The sequence below is a fragment of the Zeus faber genome, assembly GCF_960531495.2.
Source record: "Zeus faber genome assembly, chromosome: 17".
Lineage (NCBI taxonomy): Eukaryota > Metazoa > Chordata > Actinopteri > Zeiformes > Zeidae > Zeus > Zeus faber.
The window spans coordinates 15,566,542-15,585,723 of NC_137204.1; the positions used below are offsets into that span (position 1 = coordinate 15,566,542).

At 38.5% G+C, this 19,182-nt stretch overlaps 1 protein-coding gene across 3 annotated transcripts in view; it reads left to right on the forward strand.

Annotated features, from left to right (window-relative positions):
- znf618 (zinc finger protein 618) overlaps positions 1-19,182 on the forward strand; it is a 58,595-nt gene that overhangs the window by 18,178 nt on the left and 21,235 nt on the right. Inside the window, exons 2-5 of one of the 3 annotated variants that reach the window (XM_080017472.1) lie at positions 11,487-11,818; positions 13,038-13,115; positions 13,401-13,445; positions 19,020-19,109. In XM_080017472.1, the coding sequence (XP_079873598.1) occupies positions 11,512-11,818; positions 13,038-13,115; positions 13,401-13,445; positions 19,020-19,109 (520 nt within the window). In that variant the 5' untranslated portion in view covers positions 11,487-11,511. The remainder of the gene's footprint in view (positions 1-11,486; positions 11,819-13,037; positions 13,116-13,400; positions 13,446-19,019; positions 19,110-19,182) is intronic. The other 2 variants (XM_080017474.1, XM_080017473.1) reach the window with 2 other exon arrangements.

Genomic DNA, 19,182 nt, shown 5'->3' on the forward strand with positions numbered 1-19,182 from the left:
CCATAATTATTGCTTTCCAAACTTTTGGTCATAATATGAAACAGCCTACAGCCACTTATCAAGTGGTGATTTGTAAACTTTTGATTAGTTTGCAAAGGATTATACAGTGATCTGCCATTTTAATATAATTCCAAGACATTCAATTAAATTTCCTTTGATCGAGTTCTGCACAGCCAGATTGACAAAAGGTTAGCTTGAACAGCAGGACAATTAGACTTTTCGAAATCTTGTCGGGCAAAATATTCACTTATTAATTCATACAGCAAAAAACCTTCTGTCAAATCTGAATTAACAAAGTATTAAAGAGGAGCTCAAATAAACATTACATATTAAAAAATAATAGGGTAATGAATGCCAGTTAATAATTTAGACTACTTTCAAGCCTTTCTTGCAGCTGATTAGACGGTGTGATTGGCCAATACATATTGTTAATCTTCTGACACCATCAGGGGCACAAGAGGCATGTATGTTATAACATCTTCAAAATAATTATCTGTAATAAAGTGTCTCAATAAGATATATACTACTCAGAATCACTTCTATTTGTATATAAACAGGGTCCAGCTTATTCATTTTTGGTAAGCAGGTACGTCTTTGTTTTATGTGAAATGCATCACAATTTACTTAACGTATTAACATCAAACTTTTTGGAGTTATGTTGTCTGGTTACGTCCATAGAATATTCTTTATGAATTTTGTGACTGACCTTCGGACTGACCTGGACATAACGTAGTTAGGTCCATGTAATTTCAAGAGTCTAACTTGGTACTGGTATTACATATGAAGCAGTCCCAGTTCAACCAGACGTCCAACATTGATTTTAATTTGTAATTTTGACATACACGTATGAGACAAGTCAGTTCTAAATAATTGTCCCAACTAGCTGAGTTTAAAATGTAATATTGTTTGTCAGTTCATAGAAGATTTATTTGTACATTTGCATAACAAGTGACAAAACAAGTCAGATAATGGTTTTATTAAACAGTTGTGCAACAGATTGACAAAATAATAACAAATAACACAGTATTGATGAAGATTACATGTCAAATAACAATAAATATTATAATTGTTAATTAAAATTGAAATCATAGGAAAATAAAAATGGTGAAAAATAGACAAATTGTATGAAATTGTCAAAGTAAACTGTGTTTATAAACATTGTGCATTTTTTACGAAAATAAGCAATGTTTAGGAAGTGAATTTCTATAACGACAGCTTGATATTTTTTAATGTATCTGGTACATAAACATAACCATCTTACGAAAGGTAAATAATGAAGTTATTCACCTTCATTCGGAGATAGTCAGTAAACATGCATCATTATTATTTACCAGTGATTTCTTACAGTAAGTGCTCTATCAGTTGGCATATCGATATTATACCAAGGATGACTCTGTGTTGTATAATATCACTATGCCAATCTACAGGGATCTACACCCATACAGCCAGTGAATGGATCTACATATGTTATTTGTTATGCTGTATGAAACATAATTTATCTTGTTGGCAATTCTGTTGTTGCAATATAGTCTCTTCCTGGAACATTATAATTTATTCTACCAATCTTTTTCATATCCTGATAAAGATTATTTCCTTTAATCAAAACATCATCTAGGTCTTTTGTGTCCAAGTGCAAACATTCTGAATCTTGTTTTTCAGAATTGCTTTTAAACTCATAGTTGCACATTGTTTATTTCTGGGGGTCTCCACAAATTGTAAATCATCCTGGTGAAATGAACCTGTTAACATTGATATGTTTGGGGAATCAACAGTTAAATTGAAGGTTTTTCCATTAGTGTTTTTTTCATCCGATTTTTCATCAGTACTTTTTTTTTTTTATATTGTCACTGACCTTGATGACTGGATTTTTGGACATTGGCTTCTTTATTGTTTTAGATCTCCGGCTGTTTTTTGGCAACTGTAAGAATAACAAAAATAACTTTTGTAATTACTTTTCTTAACAATAACAATAAATACATTTAATTAAAATAATATATAAATACATGTTATTTGTAATGACTACTTAATTGTACTTTTATGTTCTTAATGTACAACTGTAAAATTCAGTTAAATATATTACTTGTCTATATTTTAATGCAGTCAACATTTATGTACCTTCACATTAATTTGCAATTACAATTAATTTGTCAAGATCACAAAAACTTTCTGCATTTTCATTACAGTTTGTGAGGTTTAGGTGTAGGAAAATGATTATACATGATGTTTATTACAAGAAAAGTCTTTTATTTTTTATTTTAAATGATATCTGGTCATTGTTATGACTTAACTTGTTGCATTGAAGTACATCCGGATTCTCTGTGACGGTAGATGGCGTGTCTCATACACTACTCACAAAAGGTTAGTGATATTGGGCTTTCGGGTGAAATTTCAGGATGAACCTAAAATGCACCATAACCTTTACAGGTGAACTTTATGTAAACTTCTCTAAACTTTTGAATGCACATGTCCAACTGTTCAATGTTTCAGTACTTTTTGCACAACTGGCTGTTCTCTAACAAGGAGCCAAACGGCAAAGTTCACAACAGGTGTGTGATCCATGAATCGACCAATACATTTCCTGGTTCAATTAGAATTGGTATTTAAACAGTCCTCTTCATCGTGCTGTTCACATTTTGACATCATGAGACCAAGACGACACCTAACAATTGATCAACAGTACCTCGCCATTGTGCGGCTTCAAACAGGATGTTCTCAGAGGGAAGTGGCCACTGAGCTTAGAGTGTCACAGAGTGTCATCAGCAGGTTGCAACAGAGATACAGAGAGACTGGAAGAGTCACAGAAAGGCATAGAAGTGGACGTCCTTTGGCCACATCCCACACTGAGCGCTTCATTGTGAACAGTGCCCTGCGGAACCGGATAATGAATGCCACTCAACTCCAGGCACATTTAAGGGAGGTGAGAGGCACCCAAGTGTCACGTCAGACCATTCCAAACCGTTTACATCAGCGTGGTCTGCGTGCTACACGACCTGCAAGGGAACCTGACCACACCACCAGGCCCAGGCATCATCGTCTTGCACGGGCCAGGGAGCATTGACGCTGGACGAGGGACCAGCGGCCTCAGTGCTGTTCTCTGATGAAAGTCGATTCACGTTGAGCAGAAATGATGACGTCAAGGAGAACTGTTGTCACCAGATGAGCCTTTGGTGGTGGTGGTGTTACAGTGTGGGCAGGTGTGTCTAGTCAATGCAGAACTGCCCTACACTTTCCCCTTGCGGCTGCCTGCGCGAGCACCTTGTGTCGATTACGCACATTTTGGTATTTTTTAGTATTTATAGAGCTTATTGTGCGTAATCACCGGGTGTCATGACATTTCACTGCATATATGTATGAACGTATGTATATGTATGTGACAAATAATCTCTTGAACTTGAACTTGAACTTTGTGAACTGTACAGTGACAAGCCCAGACTACCTGAATAACATCATTCATCCAGTCATTGTGCCCCTGCATGAACAACACAGGCCTAATTTCATCGTCATGGACTACAATGCTCCAGCTCATGGAGGTGGCATCATCAGGGAACGGCTGCTGGAGACTGGGGCACCTCAAATGGAGTGGCCTGCACTTTCTCCAGACCTGAATCCCATAGAAAACCTATGGGATCAGCTGAGTGGCCGTGTAGAGGCTCCTAACTCTGTACCCCAGAACCTCAATGACCTAAGGGCCGCCCTTCAAGAAGAGTGGGGGGCCATGCCTCAACAGACAATAAGTCGACTTGTGAACAGCATGAGACGTCGTTGTCAAGCTGTAATTGATGCTCAAGGGCACATGACAAGTTATTGAGACATTGACATTTTTTGTTGTGGTATACCCACCACTGTTGTTGGCCTTTGTTTCAATAAATTGTTTGAGATGAGGAAATTGAGGAAATCACCATTGCATGCTTCTACTTAAATTCCCTTTCATGATATAATATCACTGTAACGTGAACTTTTTACATTTTCCATAAATTTCACCCGAAAGCCAAATATCCCTAACTTTTTGTGAGTAGTGTATAAGTAAATTATGACGTATACATGTCGACTTATGACAGTATTCTAATTTACGTAATTGTTTCACAAAGTTGAGTTGAGTTTTTCACTTGGATTACATTTTCAGCAAGTTACGTTTCCATTAAATATGAAAAAAACCTGGTAATTCTGTGGGTAATTACCATTGCAGGGCTTCTATCTTTCAGATGCCTTGCTGGATCTTGAACGCATCACTCAGTCGTACATTTCAGTGTTTTCGAGGGATGCGCTGACATTTTTCTAAGGATTTATTTTTATTCCTTTTTTCATTAATCCGGTAAAATAATGTGGACAACGGATTTAAAATATCAATCGAACCGATCTACTGACATCTAACAGGAAAGAAGCTATACAAATATACACGTAAATCGATAGCTTGGTAACATCGAAAGACTACAGAGTGACCGATTCCTTGCTGCACACTGGACACGGTCCAACTGGACATCCTCAATTGGAATCTATACATTTATAGTAAATAGTATGATGACATCATAAAGCATCTCACTGTAAATCTCATCTCGTTCATTTAAGAATGAGACGTGGCATGTCAGTTAACCAAGACCGACGGAATATTTCGGGTCAAAGTTGTCAGGTTTTTCACTAATATCTGCTCCGTATGTGGATCGATTTGGATCAAATCAACCGTGTTTGTAGCTGAAGTATGTGTTCCAGATAGTTTTAGCGGGGTTGGACATATTTCGGCGTCAGGCATAATGGCTCGCCTGTGTAATATCATAGTTTCTTTTTTCGCTAATATCTGCTCCGTATGTGGATCTATTTGGATGAAACTGTGTTTGTGTCTTATGCCGAAGTTGGTGTTCCAGATAGTTTTAGGCTTCAAAATTCCCTGATTTTCTTTCCAGAACAATAACAATAAGGGGCTGCCGAACAATAACAATACGGGCTTAGCCCTAATAATAATAAATGTTATTTGTATAGCAAACTTATATAACAAAATAAACATAATGTGCTCTATGCTCTACGGTTATATTAAAAGGCCTTAGTTTGCACAAGATACGTTATGAGGCGAAAAGGCTGTTCTAAGTCTTATTGATGAAAAAACAAACATGTTCGTTTTTTGTATGATAACTGACTGAATAAACATACATTTCCATTGTCCCAAAGCTACACCTTAGTTCATAAACTGTTCAAGTTCAAGCATTTGACTCTTTTGTACAAAATACAAAACTGCCAAACAACCATGCCAACTTATAGAGAAACACTTACATTTTTGCCAAATGGCTTAGCTGTTCCCCTTCTGCCTAATTGCTGCTTGCAGCTGAAGTATGACTTAATATTGAAGCATTTGCTTTAGGGCTGCCCCCTGAAAGTCAACGTGTCGAATCATCAGTCGGGGACATGTCAGTCGACTGAGATTCTTCCAGTTGAACAGTTTGTTTTGTTGTTTTTCCAGGCAGTGTTCATTACAATAACAGGATAAAACAGATAGAAGCTTACAAAATGCACAGGGATAACATTTCAATGAGGAATAATAAACAAGGGCAATCATAAATATATTTTTATGTCTGTCCACGCCAGGACATGGGCACGAACACGGCTCTCCGTGCACCAGATTGCCGGGGTAGGAACGGCCATGACTCGAAGATTCATTAAGATTATTTTCTGCGCGTAATGCATGGAGCGTACAGAGGGAGCCAAAGAGAGGTAGAGGGAAACAGAGAAAGACAGGTAGAACACAAACGCAGGGCGGGATCCTGACAGAGTCATGGACAAAGTGTCCCCAGTACGCGCGGTTTCATTCCATACCATTCCATACACACTTGTTTTGTAGGAGACGTAAAATAAAAAAAACATAATCTAAAATAAAAACAAGCTGTTCTGGTGCACCGATCGCGGGCACCCCATCGCTGGAGCATTGCTAGCGCGCACATCGTCAGTGCCGTCTGAGAGGAAGACAGGTGTGCAAAATGCGCCCCAATCCACTTTCCGTGCCCCCTGCACCCTCAGCGGCCGCCTACAGGAAGGGCTGAGCTGAGCTGCCCCCCCACCAAATAGTTTGATATTCGCACTGACAAAATTCTGAGTCGTGTACAGCCCTAATTTCCTTACTCTCATTGTTCCATCAAAATCTCATGTTGTGACATCGCTAATTTGCTCCTCCCAAATTTGAGAGCCCATACATCCCAGTTAAATCTTACGTCCACGATGCAAATTAATTTAGAGAATATATATAGTATGAAGCCATAGATGAACGGAAACTGCCAGGAGGGCAATTGCTCTTTTTTCAAACACAACAATGCATAGGAAGCGGCATCAGTACAAATAATGTGACGTCACATAGAAGTGTAAAATGTCAATATAATTAGATTCCCCAGCCTACCTTCTGAACTATGCCTCTGCCTGACATTTGTGAATGGACATGAGGAAACCTCTGTGACTCAAACATCTTTCTTCGTTAGTCTGAAAGTCCGAGGAAAAAGCTTCATCCAACCATGTTAAATTCCTCCATCACAATCATCCAACTCAACTGGCTTGAACATGCTTCATGAGATAAGGAAAAATCAAAAATCAACATATTTTCCCCCAAAAATTAGCCGAGCACTATAGAGCTGATGTAAGCTATAACCTCCCGCTTTCGCAACCATTTTTCTCCCACCACATTCTAGTGCCCTGACTGGGAACAGTGCTAAGGCTTTCTCTCCTGTTCATCATATTGTCGTCCACTGGCCAGCTTCTCTGCTCGCCATTGTGGTAAACAATATAACTGAGGGGTGACTACTCATGTTAGTTGGCAGCCAGTGATCTCGATAAACAATTTATTGGGTGGGGGGGTTCGCAGCTTTATTTTGTGTTCTATAACTTATTTATGGTGAAAATGGCATTTAAATACTTTTCTGATAAAGATTATTTATTGTTTTTGTTCTCAGCAATGGAATTATGGTATGGTTGTAACTCAATGCACTGCTTTTTAAATGGAAAATGCCAATTATAAATATAGATTATTAATCGGGATTAACTACAGAAATAATGCCAATAATTGTGATTAATTCTGATTAATTGTTTTAACCAGTTGACAGCTTTCTTGCAGAAAACAATGCATGGAGCACACATTACCCATTATAAGAGCTTGATCCTTGATCTTGGCTCGAAAAGATGAAGTGGATGACTTTTCTGGACAGGATTGGCTGTTCAGTAATAACACATTATTATTTTTTCAAGTTGCATAGATCTTGCTAAGCAACTGTCCGCCCTTTTGCGAGTTTTTGGCTTCCTGTAGGGATTGCAAAGAGATGACGCAAGGCCGAACCACACTCCTCTGTATCCAGCATATAGATTACACGCTATGGTAGCCACTTGACAGTAAGAGCTTAGAAAAGGGTCCATTTAAAGACTCCAAAGCAAACAACACAAGATAGGACAACACTTTATTAATCCCTGAAGGGAAATTCAATATAGCAATTAGCATATATGACACATAGTCCTGGCTTATTCACAGTGGATTTGGAATTGACAAAACTTTAGGCTGAAAGTCAAAAATGTAAGTTAGAAGGTACCAGAAAGGTGTTCTTGGATAGCGGTGAGTTGGATCAACCTAAGAGATTGACAACATGTCTTGTGTATTAGAGCATCTTATGGAAAGTGTAACTATAAGATGAAAGGATTCCTCAGCTGTAACACAAGTTATGTCGTGTATAGGCCAGATACAGATTCTTTAATGTAGGATGGACAAAAAGCAGACAACCAGACAGGTTTACAGAGCACAAACTTGCTATCGTGATCAAAAACACTGACTATTCAATGGCTCCGAATAATTCACTCAAAGTCATTGTCATAGAAGTGATTGAGGAGGACTTGAGTGGAGGAGATCACTGGAACACAACTGCTCCAAAGAGAAACGTTCTGGATTTTCTCCATTAAAGTCAGGTATTTTTTTGCTCAGAGAGCCCAGAATATTTCAAATTGATCCAGTATTGAGAGAATAGTGACAATCACATTCACCTTCTTCGGTGACCACAATTGCCCCATTACTTAATGAGGAAATCGATTTTTGTCCCGTATCTTTAAATGTGTATTTAATCTTGAATAATGTTGTGTACATTATACAATCTACTGTGGACTGTAGTATTTTTTTGAATACTTGGATTTACAGTACTCAATACCCAGATAAAAGCACGTAGGCCAAAATTGTTTTCTACCACACAAAGATGTCCCTTGGAAATGGTTTTGAGAATGACATTGTTGCATGTTTACTGCTCTAATACACAAAAAGGCACAGTTATACTGTATACAATAAATCAAGTTAAGTTCATCATTAAGTCTTCATAAGAAATTAAAATGAAAAGACTTAAAAGTTACAGAGAACTTAATATATATTTATGGGCTAGGGTATGAGTAAAATGTCAGTTTTGCAACGCAAATGTGAACAAAAGCGTAGTGTAATTATTTTAAATGGGGGCAAGCCGCCAAAGATTTTCCAATGCCAAGTGAAAACGAAGAAATTGAAGCAAAAATGATATTGTCTAGGAATCCATTTCTCCCCTCTTGGCCAGCAACTTGTGTGCTAAATTTCTTCTGATCTAATCAGTGATGCAGGATTGCCATCTCCTGTATCTTCCCCTATTTATCTCCCTCCATTATCAGTCCCTTATTGTTTGATGAAAATGGGGCATGCTCGTGTTTTTTCTCTGCAACTATATAAAAGCGACACCAAATAGAAAACCAACTTTGTTTGAAATTCATCGGCTGTTTTGGATACCAAATGTGATGCTAGATGTATTTGACCGCCCTTGAATCTCTTTGTCCAAGGACAGTTCCGCCAAGCTGCTGCACCTTGACTACGTCTTTTTTCATAGACGGTGGCGGTTGAATAAGAAAATGAAACGCTAATATTGGCTGTATCAATGTGATGGCTTAGCACCAAATTAAGATAGGGCATGGATATTATTTCCAGCTCAATTAAGTAAAATTCAAGGAAATTAAGATTGATGTAAACAAACCCTGCTCCGCCAGATATCGAGCCGGGAATCCGATCACCAGTGGTAGACCAAGCACCACGTGGAGACTTTAATGGAGTCACCTTCACTGGGTTGTTTAGCCACTTTAACTTGACAAACATTGGTTTACTGTGAAAAATTTGCATGAAGAGCTAGCGTTTCAGTGGCAACATGATTCACAAATACAATACAACAAACTGAAACTTTACATTTTCTTTGTATATTAAATGTTAGAGGCTCTTCTCCATTTTCAGCTATACAGGTATCTCTACCACCCAATTCTATTTTTTAGCATATCCCTAATGAAGCTCTTATGCATGGTAATGCATAGGACTGCCCCCTGAAAGTTGACAAGCTGAATCATCAGTCAGCTGATTTTCTTCAAGTCGAGCGGTTAAGTGTTGTGTGCATTTCAATACGGGATAAAACGCATAGAAGCTTACAAAAGGCACAGGGAAAACATTTCAATGAGGAATTATAAATAACGGGAATCATATATTTTTTATTTTTGTATGTGTGAATTGTTCCTCCCGATATTGCTTATCCATCCAGTACTTTAAAGGTACTGTTATCGATCATTTTTAACGGAAACTACACTAACACTGCTTTATTTTCTGCACATTAAGGATGGGATGAAGCGATCAGGGCGTAAATTGCGCTCGCCGGGCTACTGTCACTCACTCAGAGCAGGGTCTCCTCCTGCATGTCTGAGAGCCAGGCAGAGGGAGCCGGCCCCGCCACCCTCGCACATATCAGAGAGAGAGAGAGAGAGAGAGAGAGAGAGAGAGAGAGAGAGAGAGAGAGAGAGAGAGAGAGAGAGAGAGAGAGAGAGAGAGAGAGAGAGAGAGAGAGAGAGAGAGAGAGAGAGAGAGAGAGAGCTCTTCTGATAATGGCAAAAATTCTTCTTAAACGAATATCTTAATCTTGCAAGTAAGAAACGGATTATATAGCTTTAAAATTCAAAAATCTATTTTCTTATTTTCTCCAATACTTTTAACAGTACCGGAGCGCCCCCACCCCCCACCGCCGAATCGTCAAATATTGGCATTGAACAGCCAAAACAAATTAGACTGACGAAATTCTAAGTCTGGTACAGCACTAGTAATGTAGTAGTCAGGGAGGCAGCATTCTTTAAATATTTTGTCAGGTACAGAACATAAATTGTTGTGTGTGTGTGGTTCTTTTCAGTACTGAGAAATGCTGTTACAAACAAATTAATTTGTTTCAACGGCGCACATCTCAAAATGGCCTTTCCGGAAATGTGTCTATTGGCAGGCACATTTTAATGGAAATGTATGACTGAACAAAATGGCGAAATAATAATGGAAAAAAATGACAGCGATTCTAACGTACTTTCCAAATTATAGATGCTCACATCTTGGTAGTAACAAGCATTGGTATGGAATTAAGGAGTATTTAAAACATTGGTTTTCTACCTCTTTAAGCATGGTTAAAAAAAAAACAACAACTAATGAGCTATTAATCATTGTTAGGCACAATACTATATTTGTATCCAGAAAATTATTTTTTTTAATTAACCATTATGATGGAATTCTTTAGGGACATTGTGCCACTTAACATTCTAACTACTCAAAATAATAGAAAATTTCATATTGGGGTTGCATGCATCTGTCCAAAGATGAGAGAGAGAAGTGACACATCTCAATGAATGAACCTTAATTCCATGTGTCTTTTTCCTATAACAGTTAGGAAATAGATGGGAAACAGCCCGTAGAGTCAAAATATTGCATCTGGTTTTCAATTGTCGTTTTAAAGGTGATTCAGAACATTACGCTGGTATGCAGAACCCTCAGGTGTGCCATTATAAATGGTAAAAATGGAAACCTGGAAAATTTTACCCGTGATTGCGATTCAGTTATTTTAATTTTTATTTTTTTCCAATAAATTTTTTTTTTTTTTAATAACTTTGATTATTCTATACATTTGGATAAGAACTGGTAGGGTCTTGTTGTAATACTTGTAATTTATTTTCAACAAAAAGGTGCATTACGGGCTATGGACTGCCATAGTTGGTGCATTGGTGTGCTATATTTAGAAGACCAATTTACCTTTTCACAAATTCTGTCATCCTGGCAAAACTGCTCTGCTTGGTTGCATTCTGAGCTCATTCTCTTGACAGGGCCTTGCTCTTTTATAGTCGTGTGCTAAAGTAGCGAGTGGGGCAATTTGGATTATATAAACAGTTTATTTTTTATACTTAATCTATCTTCATATTTTGATGGTTTATTTATTTTTTTCAAAGATTTTAAGGGTGTATATAAAAAAATTATTACATCCAGTTTATTAAACGGTAATCGAACATTAATCATCAAAACACATTGACGTGATCTTGGTTAAACCTTGCAATTTCAAAACGTGCATTATTTTTGCTCAGACAACGTTAACATCAGACGAGGCCACACATGTTAATGTAATATTCTTTAAGGAAAATGATATAGAGTAATTTTCTTTGTCACTATGTTTCTCTTCTTTCAGCAGCACTGGCCCAGACAAGATAGCCATGAGTGCTAAAGATGCCCCCAACGCTGGGAAGGAGCAGCTGGACACTGGCAGCGGCGTCACAGATGGTCCCTCAGATACCTCAGCTACTGCCAGGATTAATACTAGCCCCGTACCTGTCACCGTGAAGAAGGAACCTGTTACTCCTGGGACCAGTAATGGGAAAGTTGGCGATGCCAACCCTGCTGAAATATGTGTTGTCATTGGAGGAAATGATTCAAGAGGAGGTGGATCTCGTGGATCTCAGACCCAGGGTATGTTTGCCCTTGGTACTCCTCCCCCAACGAAGAGCACAGACTCATGCATAGGTGTGTAAATGTATGCATTTCCTGCAGGTATGACTTTCTGGCCTGTTGGAAAAACTCTACGTTAAAGGATAGGTTCGCTATTTTTCAACCTAGGCCTCATTAAAATGTTGCTTCCCATCATTTATAACTGTTCGTGGAGAGACTTACCACTCTGCTGCAGCTTCTCACTGAGATTAAACGCGGTCCAATGGGACACATTTTGGGATGCAATTACAGGATCTTCAAAAATACACTAAGACACGTGGAGCCATAATGTTAGTTTCGCATTTTCGAAAAGGAGATTCAAGAAAGGCTTAAACGTTTGCACCATTAGACTCAATTTAAGCACAGTGGGAATCTGCAGCAGAGTTGTGAGTTTCTCAAGAGTAAAGTGTCGAGCGAGGTTTTGCTATGAACAGTTATAAATCATTGGCGCCAACATTTTAATAAGACCTGGGTGGAAAAATGCAGAACGTGTCCTTTAAGGCTGTATCACTCAAGACGTTATTTCATTATTTATGACGGCATTTAAGGGCTCCTAACTACAAGGGCAGAACATGCTAAAATGAATCCAAACTGTCACTGATTGGTTTAATTTGTACATGCTGAGCTTTGGGATAAATATTGGTCATAGGGCTAAACTTCCAGGAATACATGGCATTATGGTGTTTATATTACGTTGTAATATATTCAATAATAAAACGTATTTATGAATAAAATACAATAATCTGCCTTATGAGATTCATGCATCCAACAAACTTAAAAAAAAAAAGGTTCTAATGGCTTTATTATAACGCTTATCACCCTTATTCCCTCAAGATTTTTGTCAAAAATGGCACTAAGTTCGAACAAAGGACAGTTACGTGACCACTGAACAACAGCCAAAATCAAAGGTCTTGTGAAACAAGATGGCGCCGAAGCAAAAATAAATGAATTCATAAGCTTTGAATTATAGCAAATAATTGGGTATTGAACATTATACCTTTCCTATTTTATCTGAGCAGCTTTCCCCCCTTTTTAGTGATTACATCCCAACAAGTACCAGCAAGAAGGTTTTAGTCATTTTTATTGTATTAGCTTTGTGAGGGACAAGCTGGCAAAGATGGTCTTTGCTGCTGCAAATATTATTTAAAATTACAAGCCGATGCCACAGTCTATATAAATGATCATATATATATATCTCAACATTCTGTTGAATTTTTATGCTTTTCCTAGAACATTATTTGACCTTTTCATACAGGTTCCTATGTCTGTGGAGTGTGTGGAAAGAAGTACAAGTACTACAACTGCTTTCAGACACACGTCAGGGCACACCGAGGTAAGAACTCTGTGTAGATATTATCCGGAGCGTTTACTCATGATGCACCTTATTGGAAAAATACATGTTGAATAGTTGAACATTATGGGCCAAACATGCAATGTCCACAGTAAATTAGTAATTTGAGTGAATTGATTTTCTTCTTGAAGTCATTTCACATTCACGTCCTAATATCCATGTTTAGCAATGCTTATGTCACATGACTAAGCGTTCTTTAGATATGAAAGATAATTCACCCTGCAGGTACCATCTGTTTTGAGACTTTTCTTTCTTTTTCTCGCTTAGAAACCGAGACCATGATTGGAAATACGACCCCCCAGACTCCAACCAGTGAGTGGAAACATTCACCCACACTCCAGTGTTTTAGCATGCAAACACAAGCCCTTCATGTTGCTCTCGCCTCAATGCAACTTTGCTTTTATTACCCGTGAATATACCTCTCTGAGGTTCCAGATCAGTTTAGGTTGGGGGGGGGGGGGAGCAACGCCAATGTCTTCCCTCTTTTCCTCTTTCAGCCTGAGGTAAGCTGAAAGAGGAGAACACTATTTTTCTCCCCGCAGCGACTTCCTGAAAATGTTTTCTCGTTTGAATGACTTAAGTTGTTTTAATCTCTTCTTATTTTCAGTAACATGTTAAAAGAACTTCGTTTTTTGGTCGGCCCTTTTTTTTTTTCTTACCCATCAGGCCTTACTCTCCCCTTGGTGGCCTCATAACATGTTTTGACCTTTTAATTGATTGCATGGAGAGGCGTGACATAGGGGCTGGTCAGTATGATTTATTGTGGTTTCACATTTACATGGAGAAAAAAATGAATGGGGAAATTGTTATTTTTTCTAATTAGAACCTCATTTGACTAGAACAACACATTCTCCCGGGACTAAGAATGGGAAGATCTTGGTTGGAATCTGTTCTGTGTCCGTAAAATTGATCCCAGAGAAAAAACGAAAACAGTTTACAATTCACAAATAAGTCGCAAATAAATGTGTTTATTTTTTTGCTGCACAATCAAAAACACATGATGGATTACATTGTCAACTTTTATTGAAACAATATGGTTTACAGATTGTTTCTTTTAACAAAACGGCTTTATCAGAAAATGTAGCTGTCCGCCATTACTACTTATATGGTACTTTATGTTACCTCGTAATTCCTCATTAAAAGAGTAATTGAGCGTTTCTGGTAGCTTTTCAGAAACAATGCACCACTTCCTTGCAAGGCCTCTGAAAATAAGATATTACTTTAGTTGGTGTATTTAGAAGGTTTTATTTATTTCTATGCACCATTATTTCTGTATCTTAAATACCCCTATTCAACGTACAGTAGAATAATCCATTTTATGGATTTTGCGGCTCATTGCGGAGACCTCAAAATTGTGGCATGCCACAGCACATTGAAATTTGACATTGACATAGTTTCATCACACCTGACACGGTTTCTCACAGTGTGAATCTGTTATGGCAAACTCTTACCTTCACTCACAACCAACAACATGTATGCACATGTCTCTAAAACAAAGGATTGGTTCCTTTCTAATGAGTTCCCACTAATGAGTTCCCACTACTGGTCGTATCTGAGGTAGGGGTCTCCCTCGCCAAGGGAAAAACACATGCAAGATATCTTTTTCCCTTCACTGTTGGATCAATTGGAATCAAGTGGAATACAGTGCTATCTCGACTTACGACTGTAATTCGTTCTATAAGAACGGTCGTGTGTTAAAACAGTCGTATGTCGAAGCAATTTTTCCCCATATGAATTATGAAATCATGAAGGGTGAAAATAAACAAAATACACAGCACAAACACAGTAAATATGAAAAAAATATCGATAAGCCACGAACTACATGCACACACGATGAGGTCGCTCGCTGACTGACTGCTGACTGGCTGCTGACTGACTGCTGACTGGCTGCTGACTGGCTGCTGACTGGCTGCTGAATGACTGGCTGCTGACTGGCTGCTGACTGGCTGCTGAATGACTGGCTGCTGACTGGCTGCTGACTGGCCGCCGACGCGCCAACTGCAAATTTCCACGCTCGTATCTTGGAGCAGTCGGTCGCAAGTCGATACAAATTTTTGCGACTATCGCTACTCGTATCTTGGATTAGTCGTAAGTAGATGCAGTCGTAAGTCGAGGTACCACTGTATAATCAATTGGATTTTAAACTCTAAACATATGCAATTTGGTCATGTTGAATTGATCGGAACACTAAAATTGCATCGCTATTGATTAATTAAAAGACAAATGTATTACAAGCTAATATATACAAAAACATTTGATGGTGATGATAGGCAGGCAGTTTTACTTTGACTTTTTATATTTTGGCAAGTAGTTGAATTAGGCTGGAAGGGGTTAGAATTAGAGTTTAAACTATTAATCGAATAATCGATTAATCTCTCAACACCGTCAAATTCCCTTCTACATAATGGAACCGATGGTTTAGTGATTAACTTCGGTGTAAAAATGTTCTAAAATGTGCTAAATGTAGTTTTTGACTCACCAGCAGGTGGTACGCATCTTAATTCAAGGAGCCACTCGGCCTAGCTTCTCGAGGGGCTTTTCAAACAGTTATACGAGGTATTTAGCTTGGCCTTGTTGATGCAGGTGTGGCATTAAAATATGCCCATCACGCCACACTGGTTGCGTTAGAGAGAATGGCTGGAATGTGACACGGTAATAGGGAACAAATTAGGCGCATCGGTGTGAAAGGGAATATGGAACAGCAGATCTCGCTCATTGGCTGACGACAAAACTGTTTTAATAGCGGAACAGCTTCTCATTTAGCGATGCAACCACTCAGCCTGCATAATGCGTAATTGGGGGTGTTATGATGCATTACGTTGAGACACAAATTTCACACCGGCATGAGTGTATTTTGAAACCTGCTCGGTAAAAAGTGTGTTCGTGAAAACGGGGATCATGATACTTTGCCCCCATGAGAAGTTGTGCCGGGCAATATGATTTCATACTGTGAAATAAACGCTCCAGCCATATTTAACGGTGCAGTGTATGGAACCTACAGAATGAGGTAACCCAGTGAAACCCAGCTGTAACTTGTATTTGGCTCAAAAACAGAAGGTGATCAGAGTGGATAGTTTAACAGTGGAAAGTCACCCAATGTATGCTGACATGACTTCATCGATTACATCATTTAGCGGAACCACCGGACCAGCTGCTTGACGTATTATAGAGCTGTCACATCAAATGTTGAGACTAAGCGACTAAAATATAGCTTAATTATTACTTGCACAGATGACAATAGAGGAAGCTCGGAGTCGGGTATCTGTTAGAATTGAGCCGAAATCAACCGTTGGCTCAGAGAGGAGATCATTGTGCAGGGGGATTAAGCTGTAAATTCCATCTTAAAGGCATTCTGGGATTCATCGTGTGGTGTTTGCCAAAGCTAAATTAGCGGCAGGTTAGTGTTCAGATCTTCACCGTGGGCGGCTCATGCTTAATTTTTAATTTGAAACACATACATGCAAACACCAGATCAGGTGTTTTGTGAAAACCTTTGTACTAAAGGAAAAGGGAAAAACAAAGAACCAAACCAACCGTCTTGATACAATGAATGATACAGCTTCTTCTTTTTTTTTTTTTTTTTTTCTGAATGCATGTATTCAGCTTGTACAGACAATGTGATCAGCTGTTTCAGCAGCAATATCAGCTGAGGATGTGAGGAAAAAGGGTACCAGCTTCGGGTCTGGGTTCTTTTTATTTTTTATTTTTTCAAAAATATTTTGGTCTTCCTTAAATAAAAAAGAACATTTCATGCTAAATAAAAATGAATAGCTGTATCAATCGAATAAGTTAAAAGTTTGTAATTTCGGCAGGTGACATTAGCGGAAGCTGTCCACACCACACTTTCAAAGTCATTCTTCCTCTCTCTTCCATTCTCTTTGTTTATAATATATCTGTTTATACCCATTCATCTTATCTGTCTACCCTTCTGTTTCAGGGGTGTCAGACATAAGCATGAAATGCATTCAAATCAGATTTTTCAGTTAAGACATAGCAGATTCGATTAGCAGTTCCGTGCATTATGCTGACATAGATAAGCACTTTCAGCTGTTATTTTTTTAACTTTATTTTAAATGAGTCTGGTCACAACAAAAAGGAAGGTGGACCAATCGTCACCAAGCGTAGACTGAGCGGGTAAATCCATGTTCATTTTCAAACCTCTCCGGAATGAAGACACGCCCTCTCCTCACTCCCCGCAACCTGAGGCTCAAACCAGGGGATGAAATGACTCTTTAAAAACAGATATCACCTGCAAAGTTCTGATGAGCTTTATTGTAAAATGTAAAAAGTATTTTTATGGATGCTGTTGTTTCGCAGGTACAGTCCAACCACACACACACGGTTATCAATGGCATACTAAATCATTAGCCCTCAGATTTTCTTTAAATATCTAAAGATCATTTGTTGTTTGCCACCAATAAGCCAGGGCAGTATTCCTGTCACAATGTAACTTTGGGTATTATTATATTTTTACAACAATAAGTAAATTAAGGTCTGACAGACAGCTCTTCGATTTAATTTCAAATGATCCTTATTTATTTAGCATCGTTTGAGTTTGGGCATCTGGGCTAGAACTCGCTCCGTAAGCCACGCATCTGTCCCACAGGAGGGCCAACAAACCGGGAGAATTGGTTGGAAATAATACTTGTGAAGAAAACAAAAACATAAGCCCTCAAGTCAGATTTTGGTAAACCTGATACACGATACAACTCAAATATTCAGAATGAGAGCAAATTCCAATTTTTGGGTCTGGAAAGATTTTAATCTATACAGTATTGATTATTCTATCAATTCTCCGCTCAAATGGCAATTGGGCTTGTGATGGCTCTCCATCAGGTGATGCTGGTTGAACGTGCTCACATTGGAGTTCTGAGCCTGAACCAGGACGTCGTGGAGGAGGAAGAGATGGTTGCAGTAATACTTTTATGGATGATGTTGTGACTTGTTTTTAACGTGCTATAGTGCCTTGACAATAGCTCAGTGACTCGTGCACAGGACCGCTTTGGGCCTTCCGAGGGCTCACCGTCCCCTGGATCTAAACAACACTGTAATCTGCTGAGAGACTTACATAAGACTTTATTTCTTTCTCTGACCTTTTTCCCTTGGCCTCCCTGCAGCCTTGGTCTGCCAGGAGGGGTTTATAGTGTTTTATGCTTATGTATGCAGAATTTGGTCGATAATGAAATTTTAGATTCTTGAAAAATGACATTCAGAAACTGTCTGCCAGCCTTATCATGAACAATATGTACATTTGGTTGGTCTTTCAAAAAAATGTGTGCACTGTTGTGTGTCTCTTTTTGTTTGCCTACTTATACAATTTTCACTCGCTATAACCACGTCTGCATTCATAATTTTATTTTCCTCTATTTTCTTCATAAAAAAAACATTCAAATGCCTCTCCTATAAAGTATTTACATACTGAACAACCAGGTTTATAAATCACATGTTTAGATGATTACATTTCAAATGTACACGAACACACACACACACACACACACACACACACACACACACACACACACACCTTGGAGCACAAAGCCTCTTTCAAGGTTTAAAAGGTTTATAGTTGTTTTTTTTTCGTGTATGTATTATTATAGATGGGGTTTCTTTATTAGGCACATTAGAACCTGTGGTGAAACATTCAAGTCTATATTCACATTTAACTCAATAGAATTCAGTGGGTGGTGGAATGGACACCGATAAGGAAATACTGCAGATTACCACACAGTAATTCTTTGGGGGGTTTTGGTTATCTGATGCAATTTATTTTTGCTGGGTAGGCTACGGGACAGGCTCACTCCTGAATATGTCTATGAGCTTCAGAATATATAACGTCCTATCTGATCCACAAACAAACCCTGTTGAATTCCCTGTCTCCACCTGTAGATAGCTTCCGATACTCCTGCGACATTTGTGGTAAGAAGTACAAGTACTACAGCTGTTTCCAAGAGCACCGTGACCTGCACGCAGTTGATGGTAAGAGTATGCAAATACATGACGTTTTTTTGTGTAATATTATTATAGGGAATACAAATAATAGATCAGAAGA